At 42.5% G+C, this 25,899-nt stretch overlaps 1 protein-coding gene across 1 annotated transcript in view; it reads left to right on the top strand.

Annotated features, from left to right (window-relative positions):
* The window catches only part of LOC140733656 (inactive carboxypeptidase-like protein X2), a 117,570-nt gene that overhangs the window by 59,351 nt on the left and 32,320 nt on the right, over window positions 1–25,899 (top strand). The window contains exons 11-12 of the mRNA XM_073057283.1: window positions 12,771–12,880; window positions 25,387–25,535. Coding sequence (XP_072913384.1) covers window positions 12,771–12,880; window positions 25,387–25,535 — 259 coding nt within the window. The remainder of the gene's footprint in view (window positions 1–12,770; window positions 12,881–25,386; window positions 25,536–25,899) is intronic.

The raw sequence follows: 25,899 nt of genomic DNA, 5'->3' as shown, positions 1-25,899 counted from the left end.
TCGGTAATCTCCATCCTACAATGGGATCACTCCCCTCTCCACCACTGTTGCAATGACCACAGTGGAAAATCCATCAAAAGCAAAAGTCTGGTGACCGGGCACTGACCTGATTCATTAGCTCTGTTTCGCCCTCCCAGATACTGCCCGACTTGCTGAATGTTTTCAGCAGGTCATTTATTTCAGATTTCCAGGATCTGCAGATTGTTGTTGGGGATACGGTAATGGGGAAGTGAAGCGGGTAAATGGAGCTGAGTTGTAAGATCATTCTGATTCAGCTGAGGGTTGGAGCAGACACTGTATCAGAGGCTGAGTAACCTACTCTTTTTTTTTTACAAACCCCATTTCCAGAAAAGTTGGGATATTTTCCAAAATGCAATGAAAACAAAAATCTGTGATATGTTAATTCACGTGAACCTTTATTTAACTGACGAAAGTACAAAGAAAAGATTTTCAATAGTTTTACTGACCAACTTAATTGTATTTTGTAAATATACACAGATTTAGAATTTGATGGCTGCAACACACTCAACAAAAGTTGGGACAGAGGCATGTTTACCATTGTGTTACATCACCTTTCCTTTTAATAACACTTTTTAATTGTTTTGGGACTGAGGATACTAATTGTAGTAGATTAGCAATTGGAAATTTTGTCCATTCTTACTTGATATAAGACTTCAGCTGCTCAACAGTCCGTGGTCTCCGTTGTCTGATTCTCCTCTTCATAATGTGCCATACATTTTCAATAGGAGATAGATCTGGACTGTCAGCAGGCCAGTCAAGCACACGCACTCGGTGTCTACAAAGCCACGCTGTTGTAGCCCGTGCAGAATGTGGTCTGGCATTGTCCTGCTGAAATAAGCATGGACGTCCCGGGAAGAGACGTCGCCTTGATGGCGACATATGTCTCTCTAAAATCCTAATGTACGCCTCAGAGTCAATGGTACCTTCACATACATGCAACTCACCCATGCCGTGGGCACTGATGCACCCCCCATACCATCACAGATGCTGGCTTTTGCACCTTTCACTGATAACAATCAGGATGGTCGTTTTTATCTTTGGCACGGAGAACTTGACACCCATTTTTTCCAAAAACTAGCTGAAATGTGGACTAATCGGACCACAGCACACAGTTCCACAGTCTTTCGGTCCATCTGAGATGAGCTCGGGCCCAGAGAACTCGCCGGCGTTTCTGCTTAGAGTTGATGTATGGCTTCCTCCTTGCGTAATACAGTTTCAATTTGCATTTCTGGATGCAGCGACGGACTGTGTTAAGTGACAATGGTTTTCCGAAGTACTCCCGAGCCCAGGTAGCTATAATTGTCACGGTAGCATGAGGGTTTCTTAGGCAGTGCCACCTGAGGGCTCGAAGATCACGCGCATTCAACAGTGGTTTCCGACCTTGCTCTTTACGCACTGAGATGTCTCTGAATTCTCTGAATCTTTTCACAATATTATATACTGTAGATGTTGAAAGACCTAAATTCTCTGCAATCTTGCATTGAGAAATGTTCCTTTTGAACCGACTAACAATTCTCTCATGAATTTTGACACAAAGGGGTGAGCCACGACCCATCCTTGCTTGCAAAGACTGAGCCTTTGATGGACGCTACTTTTATACCCAGTCATGATACCTCACCTGCTACCAATTAGCCTTCTTAATGTGGAGTCTTCCAAACCGATGTTACTTGAATATTCTGTGCACTTTGCAATCTTATTTTAACTCTGTCCCAACTTTTGTTGAGTGTGTTGCAGCCATCAGATTCTAAATTTGTGTATATTTACAAAATGCAATTAAGTTGGTCAGTAAAACTATTGAAAATCTTTTCTTTGTACTTTTGTCAGTTAAATAAAGGTTCATGTGAATTAACATATCACAGATTTTTATTTTTATTGCATTTTGGAAAATATCCCAACTTTTCTGGAAATGGGCTTTGTATATTCTCCCCAGCCTTTGGATTAAATCAAGCTTTATCTTGTAGATACAAGAATTTTATTATTTCCCCTTACAGATTTTGGGAAGGGATCTCAAGAGGAGCTGTTCAGTCTGGCCTGTTATTGATCACAGATGCTTCGATTTAATAGCAAACTCTTGCCTTTTGATTCTCTTGAAGAGGATTTTTTTTTGGGGGGAAGCACAAGATCGAGTATAAGTTAACATCATTGTACCAAAAAAGTAAACTTTTTTCCATTTGGATATAAACAAGAAATTACAAGTTTGCAGATGAACCCGGGTGAATTTATACTATCTTAAAAGGATTGTAATCTGTCTAAGTTAATTATTTTTTAAATTAAATGTCCAACAATAACCTTTATCATGTCATTCCAAATTACACTGGCATCAAAGGAGAGCTGTAAAGAAATAATATATTTTATCTATTTGAGTTTGCTCCACCATCCATGTACAACATTTATATTAAACCTTTTCAGCAGCAGGAGGAAATATCTAGCCATTACCTGTCACATTGACGTTTCTCAGTTCTTTGCAATAGCTGGGTATTTTCTGAGAATTTGGCAGACTTGCAGAAAATGATCTGCCTGGCGCACTTCATTCGAGCTTGCCAGGCCGTTGCTTTGATTGTTTGGGGAGCTGGAGCTCAGGTCTACTCGGATGATTTTTTGAGATCTTCCTTCGGGGCAATGTGCCTCAGCAGCCACGTGCTCGATGACTGTAACCGCCCCCAGAGCAGACAACTCGAAAAGAAGAGCCCCAAGTCTCACTAAGACCCACAACATGCTTCACACAACAGATAAGTGAAGCTTCCAACCCTGTCGTAAAATAAAAGCAACAAGGAACAACTGTGGCCAATTATTACTGGAAAACATCAGGGAAGAGTTGGAATATGTACTGATTAAAGCTCTGAACATGGTGGTGGGAAGTGAGAATCCTGATTGTATCATCTGTAACAGTCTGTTTTCGTGGCCAATTGCTCTCTACTGAAAACTACCAAAATATTATTTCAAGAAAGAGAAAGTTCAGCCAGCGGTTTCGACGGTTTGGGTTCTGGACGTCATATCTCATTCTCCACTCTCTTGAAGTATTACAAATCTCAGATGTGGTTGTCAAAGTCAAATTCAAAGTGAATTTCTCGTTGTGTTTTGTGCACAGTCGCAGTGAAAATCTTGTGGCAGCACCACAAGCACACAGCGTTCACAAGAAAACCATTCATTCAACACAATTTTTTACAAGAAAACACCATTTACAAGTCCATCCTAGTGTGCTAAATGGTGGAAGAAAGCATGTTCTAGTGCTGCTAAGCAGTTGTGTTTAGGTTTTTTGCCAGTCGGTTCAAGAACCGAATGGTTGAAGGGCAGTGATGGTTCTTGAACCGCATGCAGTATTCACCATGCTGCGCGGACACTTTCCACGCAGATGGCAGCACGGTAGCGTTGTGGTTAGCGTAACACCATCACAGTGCCAGTGCTCCTGATTCAATTCCCACCGCTTTCAGTAAGGAGTTTGTACGCTCTCACTGTGACCCCGTTGGCTTCCTCTTGCATCCCAAAGACGCATGTGGTTGTAGATTAATAGGTCACCAGGGTACAACTGGGTGGTGCAGGCTCGTTGGGCTGGAAGGGTCTGTTGCTGTGCTGTATCTCTAGATTAAAATTAGTTCCATATCTTTGTGAAATGTGGAGCTTGTGCTTGTATGTGCACTAACGTAGAGGTCCTGAACTTGCACACAGTCAGCTACATCTGTTGTTCCAACCCTGCAGCCAACTGTTTGCCTGGCGAGGAATTGAGGGAAGGGAAAGAGGTCAATTTTGGACCGTTTACATTTGATGGCGCTGCCTCTGTCTGTACCGAATTGGATTGGAAGTTAGAGCCAACTGCACTGGTGGGTCTGGGGGTCACATACAGGCCCGACTGGCTAACAGAAAGTGAGATTTCCTTCCCTGAAGAGCATTAATGAACCAGCCAGGCTCCTTTTGGAGATATTTCTGTATGAGTACTGACCCCACCTTTTTAATAGAATTACTTGAGCTACCTTCGAAGGATTTGAACTCACAGCTCTGCATCAATGGTCCAGAATTCCGGTTGCTATTCCCATTCTTTTGAATTAAAAAAAAACATGCATAGAACATAGAACAGCTCAGTATAGGCCCTTCAGCCCACATTGTTGTGCTGAACTTCTAAGCTGCTGTAAGAGCAATCTAACCTACATAACCCTCTATTTTTCCATCATTCATGTGCTTATCTAAAAGTTTATTAAATGCCCCTAATGTACCTGCCTCCACCACTACCCCCGGCAGGGCATTCCACACACTCACCACTCTCTGAGTAAAGAACTTACCTCTGACATCCCCCTACACTTCCTTCCAATCACCTTAAAATTATGCCCCCTTGTACTAGCCATTTCGGCCCTGGGTAAAAGTCTCTGACTGTCCAGACGATCTGTGGCTGTCATCATCTGTAGACCTCTATCAAGTCACCTCTCATCCTCCTTCGCTCCAAAGAGAAAAGCCCAAGCTCTCTCAACCTGTCTTCATAAGGCATGCCCTCTAGTCCAGGCTGCTCTCTGTTAAATCTCCTTCACACCTTCTGTAAAGCTTCCTCATCCTTCCAATAATGAGGCGACCAGAACTGAACACAATACTCCAAGAGTGGTCTGACCAGGGTTTTACGGAGCTGCATCATTACTGGGCGGTTACACTTATAATAAGTAGCTTTCATTCAGTAATTCAGTGGTTTTTTTCTATTGTTTTCTTGTACTCATATTTATTTATTTCAGTATGTCAAAATTGTAAAGGCTCGGTTTCAATTTTAATCGTTTCAGAATGTTTCTGAATATTTGCAAAACTTAAAGCTCTCTGCTAGCTTGACAGGGCTGCTGCTGCCCCAGCTGGCAGCGCGTTTCTCTGGGATTCTGAACGGTAAGACCATACGCTGGGTGTCTCACAGGGGAGCTGCACGTGGGCTTATCACGGACATTTCAGCCACCTGAGTATACAACCAGTTGTTTGGGTTGTTGCCATTTCAACATCTCAGCAGAAGTTTAAAACTACAGAGTTATAAGCAAGAGAAGATCTGCTGATGCTGGAAATCCCAGCAGCGCACACGAGGTGCCGGAGGAGCTCAGCAGGCCAGACAGCATCGAAACGTCGGCTGTGCTTTCTTTCCCACGGATGCTTGCTGGCCTGCTGAGTTCCTCCAGCATTTTGTGTGTGCTGCTGCAGAGTTATAAACCCTTTCCCCCGAAACTGCCGTCGAGTGGTGAGTAACGCAGCCTGTTTGTACAGTTTATAATACACCACGTTCGCGTTCTCTCACGGCTTTAATGTTTACGATTTCCTCTGCCAGCTTTCGTTCATAAACACCGCTGTGATATTACCCACTCACAAAGTCAATGCTTATTAAGAGATTAGAAGCTGTAGTGCTGTTGCTGGCTTTAAAACACCCCCTCTCGGTGACCACCTATCCCCATGCACCCCCCCCCACGTCAATCTCAGGTCAGAACTAAAATAATATAATACTGATGTGCCAACAAGAGGTATCTGAATGTATTACTGTGGATTTTAACTCTTCTGGTTCCACAGACTAATATGAGGCAGAAAGCCATACTTGTTACAGCCCAAAGGAGGCCACTTGCCCAATAGATGCTGGCTGCCAGTGAGGTATCTCGGCTACGCTGATCACCCTCTTTTTGTTCCCCTGTACCCGTCCAATCCAGATGAAGGATCTCGATCTGAAACGTTGACGGTCCATCTGCCTCCACAGATGCCGCCCGTCCCGCTGAGTTCCTCCACCCTTCTTTGGCAGAATCAGAATCAGGTTTAGTATCAGCAGCATGTGAAATGAAATTTGCTAACTTAGTGGCAGCAGTACAATGCAATACATGAGAAATATAGAAAAAAAATCTGAAATACAGTAAGTATATATATTAAATAGTTAAATTTAAAATAGTGCAAAAACAGAAATAATCAAATTGAGGTTCACTGTCCGTTTAGGAATCGGATAGCAGAGGGGAAGAAGCTGTTCCTGAATCGCTGAGTGTGTGCCTTCAGACCTCTGTACCTCCTTCCCGACTGTGAGAATGAGAAGAGGGCATGTCCTGGGCGATGGGGATCCTTAATAATGGGCACCGCCTTTCTGAGGCACTGCTCCTTGAAGATGTCTTGGATATAGAGGCTAGTACCCAAGATGGAGTGGACTAATTTTACAATTTTCTGTAGCCTCTTTCGATCCTGTACAGTAGCTCCCCCCGCCCCCATACCAGAGAGCGATGCAGCCAGTGAGAACGCTCTCCAGCATCAGTAGTCTCTTGTGTATCCATCAATTCCCCTTTGAGGATCTTGCCAAGTACCTACATTAAGAAGTAATTTTTAGTGACCAGTCAGTACACCCTTGGGGTGTGGGAGGAAACCAGAGCACCCAGTGGAAATCCATGCAGTCACAGGGAGAGCAGGTAAATTCCACACAGACGACACGCAAGCGCAGGATCAGACCAGAGATGCTGCATTAACTGGCACGCCAGTGTACCGCCTGTATTGTACCAGACAGCAGTTCTGTGCATTAGGTAGTTCCTGGATGTTGACTCAAGGTGGTAGCAATTGAAGGAGGAAAGTTTAACCAAATATTTCACATGCATTCTGGAGGGACTTCAAAAACGTAAATACAATTATATCATTCAACCATGAAGCTGAAAATCTGCTGGAATTAGACGCCGCTGTGCATTACAGCTACACAGCATTAATCATCTCAAGGTTTTAAATTTTATGTAGTTGTACATTATTCTGCATTTACATAACCTGCTCTGTTTCTGTGGCTACCTGTGCGTACTCCTGACCAACTTAAAGCATCTTGAAATTTAAAATGAAACAATGACCTTTCTTTGTGCAATGATTTACAACCTGCTTACCTAATGAATGTGATCTGAGTTTGTCAGTTGTAAAAATTACACACAGTCAACAAATGTACTGCTGTGGTTAGTATAGCTCTGTTACAGGGCTGATGATCTCGGTTCACTTCTTCTGCTGTGTGTAACACTATTTCACGGCCGGTGAGTTCAGTCCCGGCATTCACTGTAATACTGTTACAGTGCTGGTGGGCTGTGTTTAATTCCACCAGTGTCTGTAATGTTGTTACAGTGCTGGTGGGCTGTGTTTAATTCCAGCACTGTCTGTAATGTTGTTACAGTGCTGGTGGGCTGTGTTTAATTCCAGCACTGTCTGTAATGTTGTTACAGTGCTGGTGGGCTGTGTTTAATTCCAGCACTGTCTGTAATGTTGTTACAGTGCTGGTGGGCTGTGTTTAATTCCAGCACTGTCTGTAATGTTGTTACAGTGCTGGTGGGCTGTGTTTAATTCCACCAGTGTCTGTAATGTTGTTACAGTGCTGGTGGGCTGTGTTTAATTCCAGCACTGTCTGTAATGTTGTTACAGTGCTGGTGGGCTGTGTTTAATTCCAGCACTGTCTGTAATGTTGTTACAGTGCTGGTGGGCTGTGTTTAATTCCACCAGTGTCTGTAATGTTGTTACAGTGCTGGTGGGCTGTGTTTAATTCCAGCACTGTCTGTAATGTTGTTACAGTGCTGGTGGGCTGTGTTTAATTCCAGCACTGTCTGTAATGTTGTTACAGTGCTGGTGGGCTGTGTTTAATTCCACCAGTGTCTGTAATGTTGTTACAGTGCTGGTGGGCTGTGTTTAATTCCAGCACTGTCTGTAATGTTACAGTGCTGGTGGTCTGGGTTCAGTTCCACTGCCTGCTGTAAGTATATTCTCCCAGTTTCCTCCCACGCTCCAAAAACGTACGGGTTAGCAGGTGAATGGGTCACATGGGTGTAATCGCGCAGAGTGGACAGGAAGATCCTGTTACCACACTGTATCTCTAAATAAGAAAAAAACTGTTCCGTCTGATATCAGTACTAGAATTCTGAGAATCAGAGTGGCTGTAATTGATCTCAGTAAGGGACGTTGTACCAAAAACCACAAAGACAATGCAGTGCGGTAAAATTCTGTCCAAGGATATATGTGACCATTGAGGGTACACTGGTGTCAGGTTCATGATCACTGACATATGTCATGAAACGTGTTCTTTTGCAGAGAGAGTACAGTGCATGACATCAAACCCACTATAAGTTACAATAAATAAATATATAATATGGACGAGGAATAGTGTTCCTGGGTTCATGGACCAGGATGGCAGAGGGGAAGAAGCTGGTTCTGAATTGTTGAGTCTGGATCTTTAGGCTCCTGTATTCCTCCCCAGCAGCAGTAATGAGAAGAGAGCATTTCCCAGACGGAAAAGGTCCTTAATGATGGATGTCGCCTTCTTTGAGAGGAGGATTGTATGTACCTGTGATCGAGCAAAAGACAATAGCACCAGAGAAGGGTGATTTTTATGGGTGCAGTACTGTGGGTATTCCCAAGGAATGGGAGAATCAAATACCCTCGATTACAACTACAGCAGGTCAAGTCTACAACCACAGACATTATCTCCCATCTAGTGAATGGCTTTACAGGTCTCTGAATTTGCTGCTGAAGATTCAACGAAGAGCATACTAGGAAAGCCACTAAGCCGTCTAGATAACAATGAGATGCTTTTCACCCACGGAAAAGCTGTCTCAGTTCCCTGTTAACCAAGCTCTAACGTCTTTGAGTGGAGTGATACATCAGTGATAGTGTGTCACCTTCGTGCATGCTTTTTCCTTGCAGCAACGCTAGACATTCTCTTGAATAGTAGCACAGGGCTCTGTCGCTACAGTTATCGCCCCTACAAGGCAGTCTGTAGGTACTACTTCACGTTCATTGCCCCACTGCCACAGTTTTGGTGCTAATTTACTCTTGGCCTCAATCTGTCTCCAGTTTCCTGTTTTTAACCTTCCATGATTTTTTCCTGTGGTTGATTGACCAACAAGCTGGCGTTTGTAATGGCTTTGATACTGACGCATCTGACCAGCAGATGTGGCATCCTGGAGGCTGCGATGATTCAGTAAAGAAAGAATTCGTTAATTACTGATGAGCTGGACTCGGCATGAGCAAACAGTGTTTTAAAATTATTCATTCACAGAGATTTCTCAACGCAAATGAGTACATTCAGGTATATTAAACTTTTTTCCCCATTGACCTTACTCATATTAATTTTTGACCTGAATGAGTTACTCAGGAGTTATTCATCTGCAGCATCGCAGCAATTTACTGCTACGCAGAGTCACTGTGAGTCACTCACAGATCACTGGAAGTTAATGAATATATATAGCATTGTTGGCACAATGTGTTCTCTCTCTCTCTCTCTCTCTCTCACACACACACACACACACTCCCTCCCTCTCTCTCTCTCTCTCTCTCTCTCTCTCTCTCTCTCTCTCTCTCCCTCTCTCTCTCTCTCTCTCTCTCTCTCTCTCTCTCTCTCTCTCTCTCTCTCTCTCTCTCTCTCTCTCTCTCTCTCTCTCTCTCTCTCTCACACACACACACACACTCCCTCCCTCTCTCTCTCTCTCTCTCTCTCTCTCTCTCACACACACACACACACTCCCTCCCTCTCTCTCTCTCTCTCTCTCTCTCTCTCTCTCTCTCTCTCACACACACACACACACTCCCTCCCTCTCTCTCTCTCTCTCTCTCTCTCTCTCTCTCTCTCTCTCTCTCTCTCTCTCTCTCTCTCTCTCTCTCCACACACACACAGTTGGTAGTCATTTTTGGTCTTTTTTAAATTGGGTTATTCGAGTTTCTTGTTTTGAGGCTGCCTGTAAGCAGACAAATCTCAAGGTGCATAATTTATAAGTTCTTTGATAATAAATGTACTTTGAATCTTGAACTTTAATAGTTATTTTCATTGGTTATATATCTGGACATACAGTGGAGAATAGACCCTTTCAGCCAAATGAGCTGTGCCGCCCAGCATCCCACCTATTTAACCCGAGCCTCATCACAGCAGGATTTGCAATGACCAGTTCATCCGCTAACTGTTACTTCTTTGGACCACGGGGCGAAAGCAGAGCACTCGGAGGAAACCCACGTGGTCACCCAGAGAACGTACAAGCTCCTTACGGAGGGCACCGGATTTGAACTTTGAACTCCAACACCCCAGGCTGTAATAGTGTTGCACTAACCGTTACTGGGGCTCCCTATCGCGAGGGAGCAGACGTATGCAAGTGATAATCACTACCGAGAGGCCAGATTCAGAACTGCTGGTCCCACATGAACATCCAGGCAGTGGCCGGTCCCGATATGTGCAAATTACAATTTGATTGGTCACCATCAGCCTGGTCTCATAGAATAGTTGAATGCATCTATCAACATGTAGGGCAGATAAGCGGAGATGCTGACGTGCTTTATCGATGAAAGCGAATGCAGATATTCACAAACAAAGCAGCTATATGCAGGACTATCTAAATACTGGAGGAGCTCAGCAAACCAGGCAGCACCTAGGGAGGGGAATAAACACTAGACGTTTTGGGCCAGGGTGTCAGACCAAAACATAGTGTTTTTTTTAAACTCCTCTCCATAGATGCTGCCTGACTTTCTGAGTTCCTCCTGCATTGTGTGTGTGTTGCTCAAGATTTCCAGCATTGATAGGACTTCATGTAGCAGATGAGACAAATGCAACAGCAGGCCCTTCATGATAGGCAGAGAAGGCTACAGCACAATTTGATGGGAAGAATTAAAAGGCATTTGCATTTGTATAGAGCCTTTCACAACACCTCAGAGCACTTTATTGTTTAGAAGTATGGTGCTGTAATAATGTAGAAAATCTAACAGCAAGTCTGTCTACAAACTGCAATGTGGTAAGGACCATACACACTCTTCGACTAATACTGGTTGAGGGCTAATTGCTGGGGGTAACTTGGCGATTGTCTTTGTACTATTTCTGTAGATCTGTTTGCATGCAGTCAGGCAGGGCCTTGTTTTGAATATTTTACGAACAAATGTACTTCTGACAGAGAAGTTCTCTGCTCGAGAGCCTGTCCTAGATGTTTGTGCGGAGGTCTCTGGTGAAGGACTTGCATTCACGAATGTCTCCAAGCTGCAACTGTACGTACCTGAACTGGGTTGTGGAGCACCACTCCAGAAACGGAACCGGAGCGGGATCTAGACAAGCTGGAAGAATGCCAGGTGCAGACGAGTGTGAGGGTGCTGCACTTTGGGAGTCCAAACCAGAGTAGGAGTTACATAGTGAAGAGTAGAGCACTCAGGAGGGTGGTGGAACAGAGGGATCTTGGAGTGCAGATCCATAATTCCATGAAAGCAGTGTTCTAAAGGGAGTCATAAATCAAAGTACTGACCACAGGAGTTGGGATGTTATGCTGTTGGCGAGGTCTAATTTGGAGTATTGCACACACTTCTGGTCACCTAGCTGCAGGAAGGTATCAATAAGACTGAAAGAGTGCAGTGAAAATTTACAAGGAAGTTGCCGGACTTGAAGGAAAGGTTGAATAGGCCTCAGGGGCATAGGAAACTGAGGGGAGATTATCTAATCTCAGATTAGATTATCTGAGGGGAGGCATACAAAATTGTGAGAGATACAGATAGGGCAAATGCAAGGAGGCTTTTTCCACTGAGGTCAAGTGACTCGAACTAGAGGTCATGGGTGAAGGGTGAAAGGTGAAATGTTTAAGGGAACATGAGGGGAAATTTCTTCACTCAGAGAGTGGTGAGAGTGTGGAAGGAGCTGCCAGAAGAAGTGATAGAAGTGGGTTCAATTTCAACATTTACGAGAAGTTTGGATAAATACACGGAGAGGAAGGCTATGGTCGATGGGACTAGACAGAATAATAGTTCAGCACAGAATAGATGGGCCTAAGTTCAACTCAGATAAGTGTGAGGTGGTTCATTTTGGTAGGTCAACTATGATGGCAGAATATAGCATTAATGGTAAGACTCTTGGCAGTGTGGAGGATCGGAGGGGTCTTGGGGTCCGAGTCCACCTATGCAGGTTGACTCTGTGGTTAAGAAGGCATACAGTGCATTGGCTTTCATCAACCATGGGATTGAGTTTAAGAGCTGAGAGGTAATGTTGCAACTATATAGGACCCTGGTCAGACCCCACTCAGAGTACTGTGCTCAATTCTGGTTGCCTCACTACAGGATGGATGTGGAAACCATAGAAAGGGTGCAGAGGAGATTTACGAGGATGTTGCCTGTATTGGGGAGCATGCCTTATGAGAATAGGTTGAGTGAACTCAGCCTTTTCTCCTTGGAGTGACAGAGGATGAGAGGTGACCTGATAGAGGTGTATAAGATGATGAGAGGCATTGATCGTGTAGATGGTCAGAGGCTTTTTCACAGGGCTGAAATGGCTAGTACGAGAAGGCATAGTTTTAAGGTGCTTGGAAGTAGGTACAGAGGAGATGTCAGGGCTAAGTTTTTACGCAGAGAGTGGTGAGTGCGTGGAATGGGCTGCCATCGGCAGTGGTGGAGGCGGATACGGTAGGGTCTTTTAAGAGACTCCTGGATAGGTACATGGAGCTTAGAAAAATAGAGGGCTATGGGTAAGCCTAGGTAGTTCTAAGGTAAGGACATATTTGGCACAGCTTTGTGGGCCAAAGGGCTTGTATTGTGCTGTAGGTTTTCTATGTTTCTATGTTTTTAAGGGCCTATTTCTATTCTGTAGTACTCTATGATTCTACACCAGAAGTTTCTATTATGACCATAAAAGATTATATTTGAGGATATTTTACAATACCTCTAATACTTAGGCAATTCAGGAGGAGATTAATTGAGAGAAATTACAAATTCTATAGACCACACGGAGCAGTGACTTTGTGTACAGTCAGTCAAATTCCAATTCTCCCAGTTCTAGTTCATCTGTTCCCGTTTCTCTTTTTCAGAATGTCCTCCTCTGGGTCTTGAGTCCCACCAAGTAGCTGATGACCAATTATTAGCATCATCTTTCCTTCGACATGGACTTGGTCCTCAACGTGTTCGTCTTAATATGCAGGTAAGGCCGATTCTGGCTGGTTCCGAGTTGCTACTGTCAGATCTGGAAAGATGGAAGAGTTCAGGCTCTGGGGATCTGGCACAGAAAAGAAATTGAAGTCTGAGTAAATTAGCCATGTTCATATTGAACAGCAGGGCAGATTTGAGGGGCTGAACGACCTGTTTTGTTACATTCTTATGACACAACTGGAAACCTGTGTTATTTTGATTCAAGCTGCTATTTCTGCTCATAAGGATGCAGCATGAAATGAAAAAAAAAAATCACAAGAATCAAGTCCAGAAGTAGCTAATGAAAAACTTCTTGTTTCCCTGCACCAGAAAACATATTCGGGCACAACCGGTCATTAAAAATCTTTCTGACAAACTGCTCAAGTACTAAACAAGAGTTATTTGCTTCATCAAAGATACATCAGAGCTCTCTTCATTTGATCACATTCGAATAATTGCCTCAGTGTTTAGACCATAAGATATAGGAGCAGAATTAGGCCATTTGGCCCATCGAGTCTGCCTCACCATTTCATCATGGCTTACCTTTCCCCTCTCAGTCCCAATCTCTTGCCTTCTCCAAGTAACCCTTCATGCCCTGACTAATCAAGAACTTATCAAACACTGCATTAAAAATCAGAATCAAGTTTAATATCACCGGCATATGTCATGAAATTTGTTAACTCCATAATATGCCCTCTCTTTGGATTTTGTCTTCTCTTGTTAGCCATGGTTGCATTATCCTGCTTTTAGAGTACAATATCTATACTGCATCTTCTGAATTTCTCCCAGAAATTCCAGACATTGCTGCTCTGCCATCATCCTGCCAGTGTTCCTTTCCTTTCAATTCCGGCCATCTCCTCTCTCATGCCTCTGTAATTCCCTTTACTGCACTGTAATACTAATATACCTGACTTTAGCTCTTTGAAGCAGTACAATGATAAATAAATATAGAGGAAAAAACATAATAATATTAAGTATATATATGTCTATTAAATAGTTAAATTAAAATAAGTAGTGCAAGATAACAAAAATAAAAAAGTAGTGAGGTAGTGTTCGTGGGTTCAAAGTCCATTAAGGAATCGGATGGCAGAGGGGAAGAATCTGTTCCTGAATCGTTGAGTGTGTGCCTTCAGGCTACTATACCTCCTTCCTGATGGTAACAGTGTGAAGAGGGCATGTCCTGGGTCATGGGGCTCCTTAATGATGGATGCTGCCTTCCTTATGCACTGCTCTTTGAAGATATACCCGATGATTTGGCCTCCACAGCCACCTGTGGCAATGAATTCCACAGATCCACCAATCTCTGGCTAAAGGAATTCCTCCTCATCTCCATTCTAAATGGACGTCCCTCGGTTCTGAGGCTGTCCTCTGGTCATAGACTCCCCCACCATAGGAAACATCCTCTCTATTGAGGCCTTTCCCTTAAGGAAGCCGTGCTGACCTCAACTTACTTTATCATGTGCCTCCAAGTACCCTGGAACTACAGCCTTAACAATCGACTCCAATATCTTCTCAACCACTGAGGTCAGGCTAACTAGCCTATAATTTCCTTTCTTCTGCCTCTTTCCTGGATCTATTTATTCTAGAAAGATCATTGCTAATGCCTCCACAATTTCTCTAGCCACCTCTTTCTGAACCCTGAGGTGTGGATCATCTTCAAGTTTCCCAAGCACCTTCTCCCTAGTGATGGTAAATTCATTCACTTCTGCCGCCAACACTCTAGAACGGCCAGCACACTGTTCGTGTCTTCCACAGTGAGGGCCAATGCAAAATACTTATTCAGTTCGTCCACCATTACAACCTCTCCAGCAGTCTAATATCCACTCTCACCTCTCATTTATACTTTATGTAACTGAAGAAACTTTTGGTATCCTCTTTAATATTATTGGCTAGCTTACCTTGTATTCCATCTTTTCCCTTACTATGACTTTTCTAGTTGTCTTCTGTTGGTTTTTAAAAGCTTCCCAATCCTCTAACTTCCTACTAATTTTTGCTCCATAATATGCCCTCTCTTTGGATTTTGTCTTCTCTTGTTAGCCATGGTTGCATTATCCTGCTTTTAGAATACGATATCTATGCTGCATCTTCTGAATTTCTCCCAGAAATTCCAGACATTGCTGCTCTGCCATCATCCCTGTCAGTGTTCCTTTCCTTTCAATTCCGGCCATCTCCTCGCTCATGCCTCTGTAATTCCCTTTACTTCACCGTAATACTAATATACCTGACTTTAGCTTCTCCCTCTCAAACTGCAGGGTGAATTCTATCATATAATGATCACTGTCTCCTAAAGATTCCTTTACCTTAAACTCTCTTTGCACAACACCTAAACCAGAATAGCAGAATAGCTGATCCCCTAATGGGCTCAACCATGAGCTGCTCTAAAAAGCCATCACATAGGCATTCTACAAGATCCCTCTCTTGGGATTCAGCGCCAATCTGATTTTCCCAAACTACCTGCATAGCGAAATCCCCCAACACCATTGTATCATTGCCTTTTTGGTATGCCGTTCTACCTCCTGTTGTAATTTGTCAACCACATATTTGCAACTGTTCAAAGGCCTGAATATAACTCCCATCAGGGTCTTTTTACCCTTGCAATTTCTTAACTCTACCCACAAGGATTCAACACATTCCAATCCCATGTCACCTCCTTCTAAGGGTATGGTTTCATTTTTTACCAACTGAGCCACCCCACCCTCTCTGCCTAACTGCCTGACCTTCTGATACAAGGAGTATCCTTGGATGTTAAACTGCCAACTACGGTCGTCCCTCAGCCATGACTCAGTGATGTCCACAACATCATACCTGCCAGTCTCTAACTGTGCTACAAGATCATCCACCTCGTTCTGTATTCTGTGTGCATTCAAACCTAACGCCTCCAATCCTGTATTCATCACCCTTTTCGATTTTGTCCACCTTTTACATTGCAGCTCACCCTGTTGACTGCAATTTTGCCCTGTCATCAGCCTCTCCTTGCTCACAGACTCACTACACACTGCCTCTGTTTGTAAACCAACTACCTCAACCTCAGCACTCCGGTTCTTACTAATAGCTAATGGGAGCTCAACACCCTCACCCACCCCTACCCCCACTTATGACAACCTTAAGGAACCAAGCTGCTAAGAGGAAAAAGTTGATTATTTACAAAAGCAAAGTATATTTAAACTTAGTCAACTTTTACAGAAAAGTAAATCATGTTTGACTAATTTGCTTGACTTCTTTGAGGATGTAACAGGGAGAGGTGATAGAGAGGAACATGCAACTGTAGAGCATTTCGATTTCCAAAAGGCATTTACCAAAGTGGCCATGTAAGAGACTGCTACGTAGATTGAAAGCCCATGTCAGAGGAAGTACATTAAAACTGACTGAAAGCTGTCTGCCTTATAGAGAACAGGGAATTGGAATAAATGGGTCCCTTTCACACTCAATCTACGCAACTAGTGGAGTACGCCAGGGATCAGTTTTTCAATAATTCCATTCATTTCCGTGAGGAATCAACTGTATGTAAGGTTTCCAGATCAGCTGATCACACAAAAATATGCGGATGGGCAAGTTGCGATAAGGATAGCATGTGACTCTGCAGAGGGATACAGATAGATAAAGTGAGTGGGCAGAAGATGGGTATGTAGAATTTAGTGCGAGGAAGCGTGAAGTCATGCACTTCAGTAAAAGAGATCAAAGGACAGATTATTCTCGAAGTACAGAGGGATCTACCTGTCCTTGAATCAGATCCTAGATAGCGAATGGTATTTTGGAAGCAAATAGCATGTAGGCTTTATTGCAAACGGGTTGGAGGTTAAGAATAGGAAGGTTTGGTTACAGTTGTACAGGGTGTTGGTGAGAACAAACATGGAATACTGGTTACAGGTTTTGTTCCTTTACCTGAAAATGAGATATAGTTACACAGCAGGCAGTACAAAGGAGAGTCACCAGCCTAACACATGGGACAGGAGCGTCGTTGTACCAACAGAGCCTAATGAGTTTGAGTCTGTATTCATTAAACAAATGAGGGGTGACATTATTCACATGTGCAAGAACCTAATGAGGAGACTGGAATGTTTTCACGGGTGAAGGCGTTTCGAACGAGGGGAGGCAGCAACAAGGAAAGGGATCAGTCATTTCAAACTAAAGCGTGAGGAAATTGCTTCTCATAGGAGGTCAAGAATATCTGGAATTAACTGCACTGGAGGATGGTAGAAGCCAGATTATTTAAAGTGGAGGTGGATAAATATTTTATAGATTTAGAAATAGAGGGATCTGAAAAACAGAAATGCAGTTGAGGCCAGCATTGACCATATTAAATAGTGGGGCAGGTTTGTAAGGCCTCAGGGCCCAACACCTAATGAGGTGTGAGGATGTGGGGTGACCTAATAGAAGTGTATAAGATGATGAGAGGCATTGATTGTGTGGATAGTCAGAAGCTTTTTCCCAGGGCTGAAATGGTTGCCACAAGAGGACACAGGTTTAAGGTGCTGGGGAGTAGGTTCAGAGGAGATGTCAGGGGTAGTGCGTGGAATGGGCTGCCGACAATGGTGGTGGAGGTGGATATGATAGGGTCTTTTAGGAGACTTTTGGATAGGTACATGGAGCTTAGAAAAATAAAGGGCTATGGGTAAGCCTAGTAATTTCTAAGGTAGGGACAAGTTCGGCACAACTTTGTGGGCCGAAAGGCCTGTATTGTGTTGTAGGTTTTCTATGTTTCTATGTTTTTCTAATATTAAATAGTGGGGCAGGCTTGTCAGGCCTCAGGACCCTACAATATTAAGTAGTGCAGCAGATTTTTAGGGACTCTTGTCCCTATTCCTGCTCCAGTTTTGTTGTGTTTTGTCTTTTAATACTTTCAAGGTTTTCTTTGCCTCAGCCCAGGGACAGTTCCAGCAGTGAAGGCTGGAAATGATAAACTCTAGGTAGAAATCTATTTACAAAGAAAGCCTAGAACATTTTTTTGTTTAGCCTTCTAAGCACAGATGTGCTCATCGTTGTCACACTGCCCATCTCCTGCTGAGTTATTCTAGAAAGCAGTATCTTCGGCTCAGTGAGCCAACTTCAGATGAAAACATACTGCGACTTTGCCAGAAGTTGGCTGATGCCAGCAAGCAAGAGTAAATATTTTCTGCTTGATATGTCAGCGCCAGAAAACAGGCGGCACTCAGCAGAATCTCTTTGGGCTGACCGCAAGTGGGCTTTCTGCTCTGTGTATGCGTTGCATCTGACACAGAACTTGATCCAATATTTACGCTAAATCTGCAAGCTAAATATTATCAAAATGTTCTAGTTGGGTGTGAAAATGCAGAGTCCAAATCCTGATATACTTTCTTGTACTGTGGTTCACCTGGCTGCAGGGTCAAGCCAAGGGTCGAGTCAAGCAGGGTCAAGCAAGTACCTCCCGTTTTAACTAATCAGTCAAAGTGGGAGATACTTTGGTGGGAAAATCTTCCTCCACGGCTGCATGTATTGGAGAAACAGAGTAAAACATAAAAACCTGTTTTTAATAACCATCTAACAATTACAGCACGGAAACAGGCCATCTCGGCCCTTCTAGTCCATGCAGAACGCTTACTCTCACCTAGTCCCACTGACCTGCACTCAGCCCATAACCCTCCATTCCTTTCCTGTCCATACACCTATCCAATTTTACTTTAAATGACAATATCGAACCTGCCTCTACCACTTCTATTAGAAGCTCGTTCCACACAGCTACCACTCTCTGAGTAAAGAAGTTTCCCCTCGTGTTACCCCTAAACTTTTGCCCCCTAACTCTCAACTCATGTCCTCTTGTTTGTATCTCCCCTACTCTCAGTGGAAAAAGCCTATCCACATCAACTCTATCTATCCCCCTCATAATTTTAAATACCTCTATCAAGTCCCCCCTCAACCTTCAACGCTCCAAAGAATAAAGACCTAACTTGTTCAACCTTTCTCTGTAACTTAGGTGCTGAAACCCAGGTAACATTCTAGTAAATCTCCTGTACTATCTCTATTTTGTTGACATCCTTCTTATAATTCGGTGACCAGAACTGTACACATACTCCAAATTTGGCCTCACCAATGCCTTGTACAATTTCAACATTACATCCCAACTCCTATACTCAATGCTCTGATTTATAAAGGCCAGCATACCAAAAGCTTTCTTCACCACCCTATCCACATGAGATTCCACCTTCAGGGAACTATGCACCATTATTCCTAGATCACTCTATTCTACTGCATTCCTCAATGCCCTACCATTTACCATGTATGTCCTATTTTGATTAGTCCTACCAAAATGTAGCACCTCACACTTATCAGCATTAAACACCATCTGACATCTTTCAGCCCACTCCTCTAACTGGTCTAAATCTCTCTGCAAGCTTTGAAAACCTACTTCATTATCCACAACGCCACCTATCTTAATATCATCTGCATACTTACTAATCCAATTTACCACCCCATCATCAAGATCGTTAATGTATATGACAAACAACATTGGACCCAGTACAGATCCCTGAGGCACACCACTAGTCACCGGCCTCCAACCTGACAAACAGTTATCCACCACTACTCTCTGGCATCTCCCATCCAACCACTGTTGAATCCAGTACTAACATTGAGAAAACAGGCTGTAATATGCACAGATTCACTGATCCATCACAACCCTAGCACTAGGAAACCCTATTTTAAAACTACAGTGGTGTCTGATATGACAAGAAAGTACAGATATCTGAATATGAAGGAAAAACTCAAAGGTTCAAAGTACCATATACAACCCTGAGGATCATTTTCTTGCAAAACACAGTAAATAGATAGATAGATAGATAGATACTTTATTCATCCCCATGGGGAAATTCAACATTTTTTCCAATGTCCCATACACTTGTTGTAGCAAAAACTCATTACATACAATACTTAACTCAGTAATAATATGATATGCATCTAAATCACTAACTCAAAAAGCATTAATAATAGCTTTAAAAAAAGTTCTTAAGTCCTGGCAGTTGAATTGTAAAGCCTAATGGCATTGGGGAGTATTGACCTCTTCATCCTGTCTGAGGAGCATTGCATCGACAGTAACCTGTCGCTGAAACTGCTTCTCTGTCTCTGGATGGTGCTATGTAGAGGATGTTCAGGGTTTTCCATAATTGACCGTAGCCTACTCAGCGCCCTTCGCTCAGCTACCGATGTTAAACTCTCCAGTACTTTGCCCACGACAGAGCCCGCCTTCCTTATCAGCTTATTAAGAAGTGAGGCGTCCTTCTTCTTAATGCTTCCTCCCCAACACGCCACCACAAAGAAGAGGGCGCTCTCAACAACTGACCTATAGAACATCTTCAGCATCTCACTGCAGACATTGAATGACGCCAACCTTCTAAGGAAGTACAGTCGACTCTGTGCCTTCCTGCACAAGGCATCTGTGTTGGCAGTCCAGTCTAGCTTCTCGTCCAACTGTACTCCCAGATACTTGTAGGTCTTAACCTGCTCCACACATTCTCCATTAATGATCACTGGCTCCATATGAGGCCTAGATCTCCTAAAGTCCACCACCATCTCCTTGGTCTTGGTGACATTGAGACGCAGGTAGTTTGAGTTGCACCATATCACAAAGTCCTGTATCAGTTTCCTATACTCCTCCTCCTGTCCATTCCTGACACACCCCACTATGGCCGTGTCATCAGCGAACTTCTGCACATGGCAGGACTCCGAGTTATATTGGAAGTCAGATGTGTACAGGGTGAACAGGACCGGAGAGAGTACGGTTCCCTGTGGCGCTCCTGTGCTGCTGACCACTGTGTCAGACCTACAGTCTCCCAACCGCACATACTGAGGTCTATCTGTCAAGTAGTCCACTATCCAATCCACCATGTGAGAGTCTACTCCCATCTCCGTTAGTTTGTGCTTTAAGATCTTGGGCTGGATGGTGTTAAAGGCACTAGAGAAGTCAAGGAATGTAATCCTCACAGCACAACTGACCCCATCTAGGTGAGAGATGAAATTGAAGAAACATAATAGAATCAGTGTGAGCAACGCACACAAAATGCCGGAGGAACTCAGCAGGTCAGGCAGCATCTGTGGAAAAGCGTAAACAGTCGACATTCCAGGCTGAGACCCTTCATCGGGTCCTGATGAAGAGTCGCAGCTCGAAATGTCGACTGTTTACTCTTTTCCATAGATGCTGCCTGGCCTGCTGAGTTCTTGGCATTTTGTGTGTGTTGCTCGGATTTCTAGCATCTGCAGATTTTCTCTTGTTTCGGATCAGTGGAAGGCTGCACCCAACAGGATGGACAAACACCGACATGCAAAGCACACCAAACTGAGCAAATACAAAAGAAAAATAAATAAATAAACAATAAATATCGAGAACATGAGATGACGAGTCCTTGAAAGTGAGGTCATAGGTTGTGGGAACCGTTCAGTGATGGGTGAGTGAAGTTGAGTGAAATGTTCCCCTCTGCTTCCGGAGCCTGATGGTTGAGGGGTGATAACTGTTCCTGAACCTGGTGGTGTGAGTCCTGAGGCTGATGGCAGCAGTGGGAAGACACCATGTCCTGTGTGACGGATGCTGCTTTTGTGCGACAGTGTTCCATGTGGGATGAGCTCAGGGTAATATCCCATGATGAGACCAAAACTCAAGGAAAATGACCACCATTATTTCCCATTGATTTATAACCAACCAAGAATTCAAGATCCAAACGTCAATGTAAGTTCCAGTATAGAAGTGTAAAGGAGAACAAAATAATTGCTAGTCTGGACCTGATGAAGCACGGGAAAAACCCCACAAAAGATAAAGAACACAATCATAATAAAAACACAATAAATATAAGTACATAAGATAGTTTATGTACATAGAGTGATTCTAGGCATGGGAGTGTCTGAACATAAGATGAATTTGACAGGAATGATGAAGTAGTGGTTGTGGGGTAGGTTAGTGGGTGGAGGTGTTGATCTGCCTTACTGCTCGGGGACATTAGTGTATACAGTACTGGAGAAGTATCTGTAACTTACTTTACAAAATACATCTACTATCCATCTTGTTAGATTGATGGAAACCCATTGTCAAATGCAGTTCTGCATGTTGGCATAAACTAATGTCTACGCAAATACCTTAAAAATGAAGAAACTAATTCCAGGCAGTGAGTTATATGTATCAATGTTATTTTTGCAGGTTAATAAAACTCCCCTTCAGTTTAGGCAGAAATTCTGTTTTCTGATGATTATTTTGAACAAACATGTGTTTATCAACAATATAAAATTTGGACCATAAGACGCAGGAGTGGAATTAGGCCATTCAACCCAAGTTATCAAACTTGATAACTATTTGAAATAAAGCTGCATAAATACAGTTAATAATTTTAAAATTAACAAATTTATATTGGTTCAAATTTGGATGACATCCTTGAACAACTTCTTAAATCCCAGCCTTAGTTTGATGGTTCAATTAGTTTGATTCCCCACAAATGTTTGAAGACAAGTGAACTGGCTTTTGATGGTTTGGATGACCTGGAGGGTTTACTCTCTATCTCACAGCACAGATGCTGCCTAACCAGCCGAGAGTTTTTCCAGCAATTTCTGTTTTTTAAAATATCATACTTTAAGTGCTTTACTCCTTGACTTCCCATTGCACTGATCAAACTTATTATTCTGTAACAAAAACACAAGAAAATCTGCAGGTGCTGGAAATCCAAACTGAGGAAGGGTCTTGGCCTGAAATGTCGACTGCTTACTCTTTTCCATAGATACTGCCTGGCCTGCTGAGTTCCTCTAGCATTTTGTGTGTGTTGCTTATGATTCAGTAACATCTCCTCCGTCATGCATCCAGCTCCCCAGTTTCACATACATCCTGTTCCCACCTATCTGATATACACATTAACCCCTCCCATAACATTCTCTGATGTACTCAGTATGACTTAATGCGGAACAGTATGGATTCTTCTACAGCTATGACAATACGTCCAAGTCAGATTTTTAAAACTTGTTTTGGCCTTTAGCTCTTTAGCTAGGAGGGCACTTTCGTTTAAATGGAAAGATGTTTCTCCTCCTACCCATGCTCAATGGTTATGTGACGTTATGTCATGACTAGATTTAGAGAAGATTCGTTGTTCAATTTCTGAATCTCGTCAAGACTTTCAAACATTGTGGGGACCTCTTCTGAATTATTTTCAAAAACTTCAGTTCGTTGTTTAAACTCAGATGTAGGCTATTATTAATTTTTATTATATGAGAAGTTATTTTACCTTCTTTTCTCCTTAATGAACAGCTTCGGTCTTGGTAAGGGTTAGATTCTTTTTTTTGTAATAAATTAGTATAGTTCAATATAACTATTGATTAACTTACATGAATACAGGGTAATGTGATTGTTATTATGAACAGATATAATGTAATTGGTAGCTTTTTAAAATCTTTTTAGACCTTTTATATACATTTTCTTGTACTCTGTATTCTTCTATGTAGAAACTAATAAAAACATTGGAAAAGAAAGAAGGAAATTTGTAATCTTACGCTGTTTTAGCACTGCCGTGGCAGTGAGGAGGACATCAGAGAACAGCCATGAAGTTTCTGTGTTGCTAACTCTGGATTAGTTAGTTGTGTACTAAAATGTCAAGGGCATCCTGACACTTGGCAGGAAGAAAAGCTATTTAGGGAGTAATCTTCATACTCCTGGAGAAAACATCTACATCTGAAAGAACATAGATCACAAAAATGCCAGCAAAGTCTCAAGCTGGAGCTGTTTCATACATCTTTCCTGGATGCTGATGTCTAACACAAATGCAGTTAAATAAATCAAACTTTTTGAAATCCAAGGTCCACATCCATTGAGAAGGGGCTTCTAAAAGCCATTTTGAATATTTTGCTTTCCAATTTTCACATTCTACTCTTGAAGGGAGTTATCGATGTGGAAGTGAAAAGAAGGAGGAATTATCCTTAAACTGAAGTAACAAAGATAAGCTTTGGGTCAGTTTCTCATCAGGTCTGAAGGAGGGAGAACTTGTCAGGTAAGGCTGCAAGTTCTGAAAGATAAGGTTGAATTATTCAAGTCAAGTCAAGTCACTTTTATTGTCAGTTCCTTGACTCCTGAACGATTGGAAACTAACAGCTATAGATCACTGTTGGTGACTTACATTACTATGTACTGTTGGTCTTTTCAGTCCTGTTGATGCTATTCACCTTTCATGAGGGTAAAACAACCCATTATTTTCCCAAATCCCAACAAACCCTTTTCTTTTGTACACTAATTCAAATATTAACACCCCTTACCAAACTCGCCTTAAGAACATTAAATCACATGCACGGTCCCTTATCCACAATCCCTCAACTATTGGTAAGATCTGCTTTTGTCACGCTCCAATTAAACCTACTTATCCTGTAGCTCCTTATTCTGAGGATAAAAGTACTTAGGTAAATGAGATACAAAGAGCTATCAGCCAACTCACTATCAAAGTGTCAGAGTCAAAAAGCTCAGAAAAGGCCCTTCGGCCCATATTTCTGTATGCTGACCCATATGTACTTTCAAGCGAATCTTATTTTCCAGCACTTGGCTCATATGCTGCTAAACTCTTACCATCCAGATACTTAAATATTTATAATGCACCTGCCTCATTTCCTTTGGTGGTGTATTTATCACTCACTGTGTAAAAATAAAGTTTCTTCTCATTTTCTTATTAAACCTGTCATCTCAAACATTACAACTATGTCCTCTAGTTTTTTTTTTGATTTGCCAGCACTGGAAAAAAGATCAATCACCCTATCTATGCCCCTCATGATGTTATGTACTTCTTTGGGATCACCCCTCGGTGTCCAACACTCAAATCATTTACACAATGAGAACCACATCTGACCTTACTGCATCTGTTATATGGGGCTGTGCTTACTTGATGATTGCTTGCGAAATTGCTAACAGGTAAAAGAAATTTCTCCCTCTTTGTCTTCTCAGTATTGTCACCTGCCCTAAGTTTATAAAGGAAAATGGGTTTATAAAGGAAAATGTGTTTATAAAGCTCACCATGAAGGGTCTTGGCCATTTGTTCCTCTCCACAGATGCTGCCTGACCTACTGAGTTCCTCCAGTATTTTGTGTGTGTTGCTCTGGGTTTCCAGAATCTCTTGTGTTTATAAAGGAAAATAATCTTAAAGGAGGATTTCTCTTTCTTGTAGTGTAGAACATTAAATAAAACCTCTTTATTGTGAAGTGTAATAAGGAATCCTGTTTCCATAGCAGCTGGTCTGTGTGCTGACTATACTCACTGGGATTAGCACTGGATTGTAAATCCTTACAGACGAGGCAATGATTATCCCAGCATTATAAGGAGAGCTCACAGCTCACGAGTTACCAATCAGATGTAAGAAAACTGATTTATATCCCAGTTCCAATCCACTCAATATCAACAAAGATCGTAAAACCAACAAGGATTCCATTCCGGGCCTTTCAGCTTTACTTTTGCAAAGTACCACCAGGGTTACTAGCCCCGAATGGTTACCCAAAGAGTAAAAATGAAAATGAGTTTTAGAAAGAAGTGGTGTAATTGAAATTGCTTCTATCATTTCCCAGGCAGGTACTGAAAATGAGGAGGAAGACGACTTTTACGACGGGGCCTGGTGTGCTCAAGTAGAAGACCAATCACAATGGATTGAAGTTGATGCCCGAAAGCTGGTTGAATTCAGTGGAGTTATCACACAGGGCCGGGATTCAATGCTCCAGTACGTTGATAAATATTTTGCTTCGTTAATGGCTGCGTTTGTCATCTCATTGCTTTTCAGCTCTAATGAGTGTTGCATTTGTGATAAGATGAAACAAAATGTTTCCGAGTCCTAATATATAGTTTATATATATATATATATATACAGACAGAATCATGTTGAAAGTCGCGAATTAAGTTGTTTATTGGAGAATTTATGATGGCTTCCAACTTGAATCAATGTTAAGGCAACAGCCCATAGTTTTAAAGGTACATGTGCTGAGTTTTCTTTAAATATAAGAAAATTTCCAAGGAGAAGGAATATCAGGAATGAAGAGAATATGTGGTTTGAAATGATGCATTCTTGAGGATATAGTATCCTCAAA

The sequence above is a fragment of the Hemitrygon akajei genome, chromosome 1 (genome assembly GCF_048418815.1).
Source record: "Hemitrygon akajei chromosome 1, sHemAka1.3, whole genome shotgun sequence".
Classification (NCBI taxonomy): domain Eukaryota; kingdom Metazoa; phylum Chordata; class Chondrichthyes; order Myliobatiformes; family Dasyatidae; genus Hemitrygon; species Hemitrygon akajei.
The sequence above is the reverse complement of the archived record's forward strand: the minus strand, read 5'-3'. Positions and strand labels throughout refer to the sequence as shown.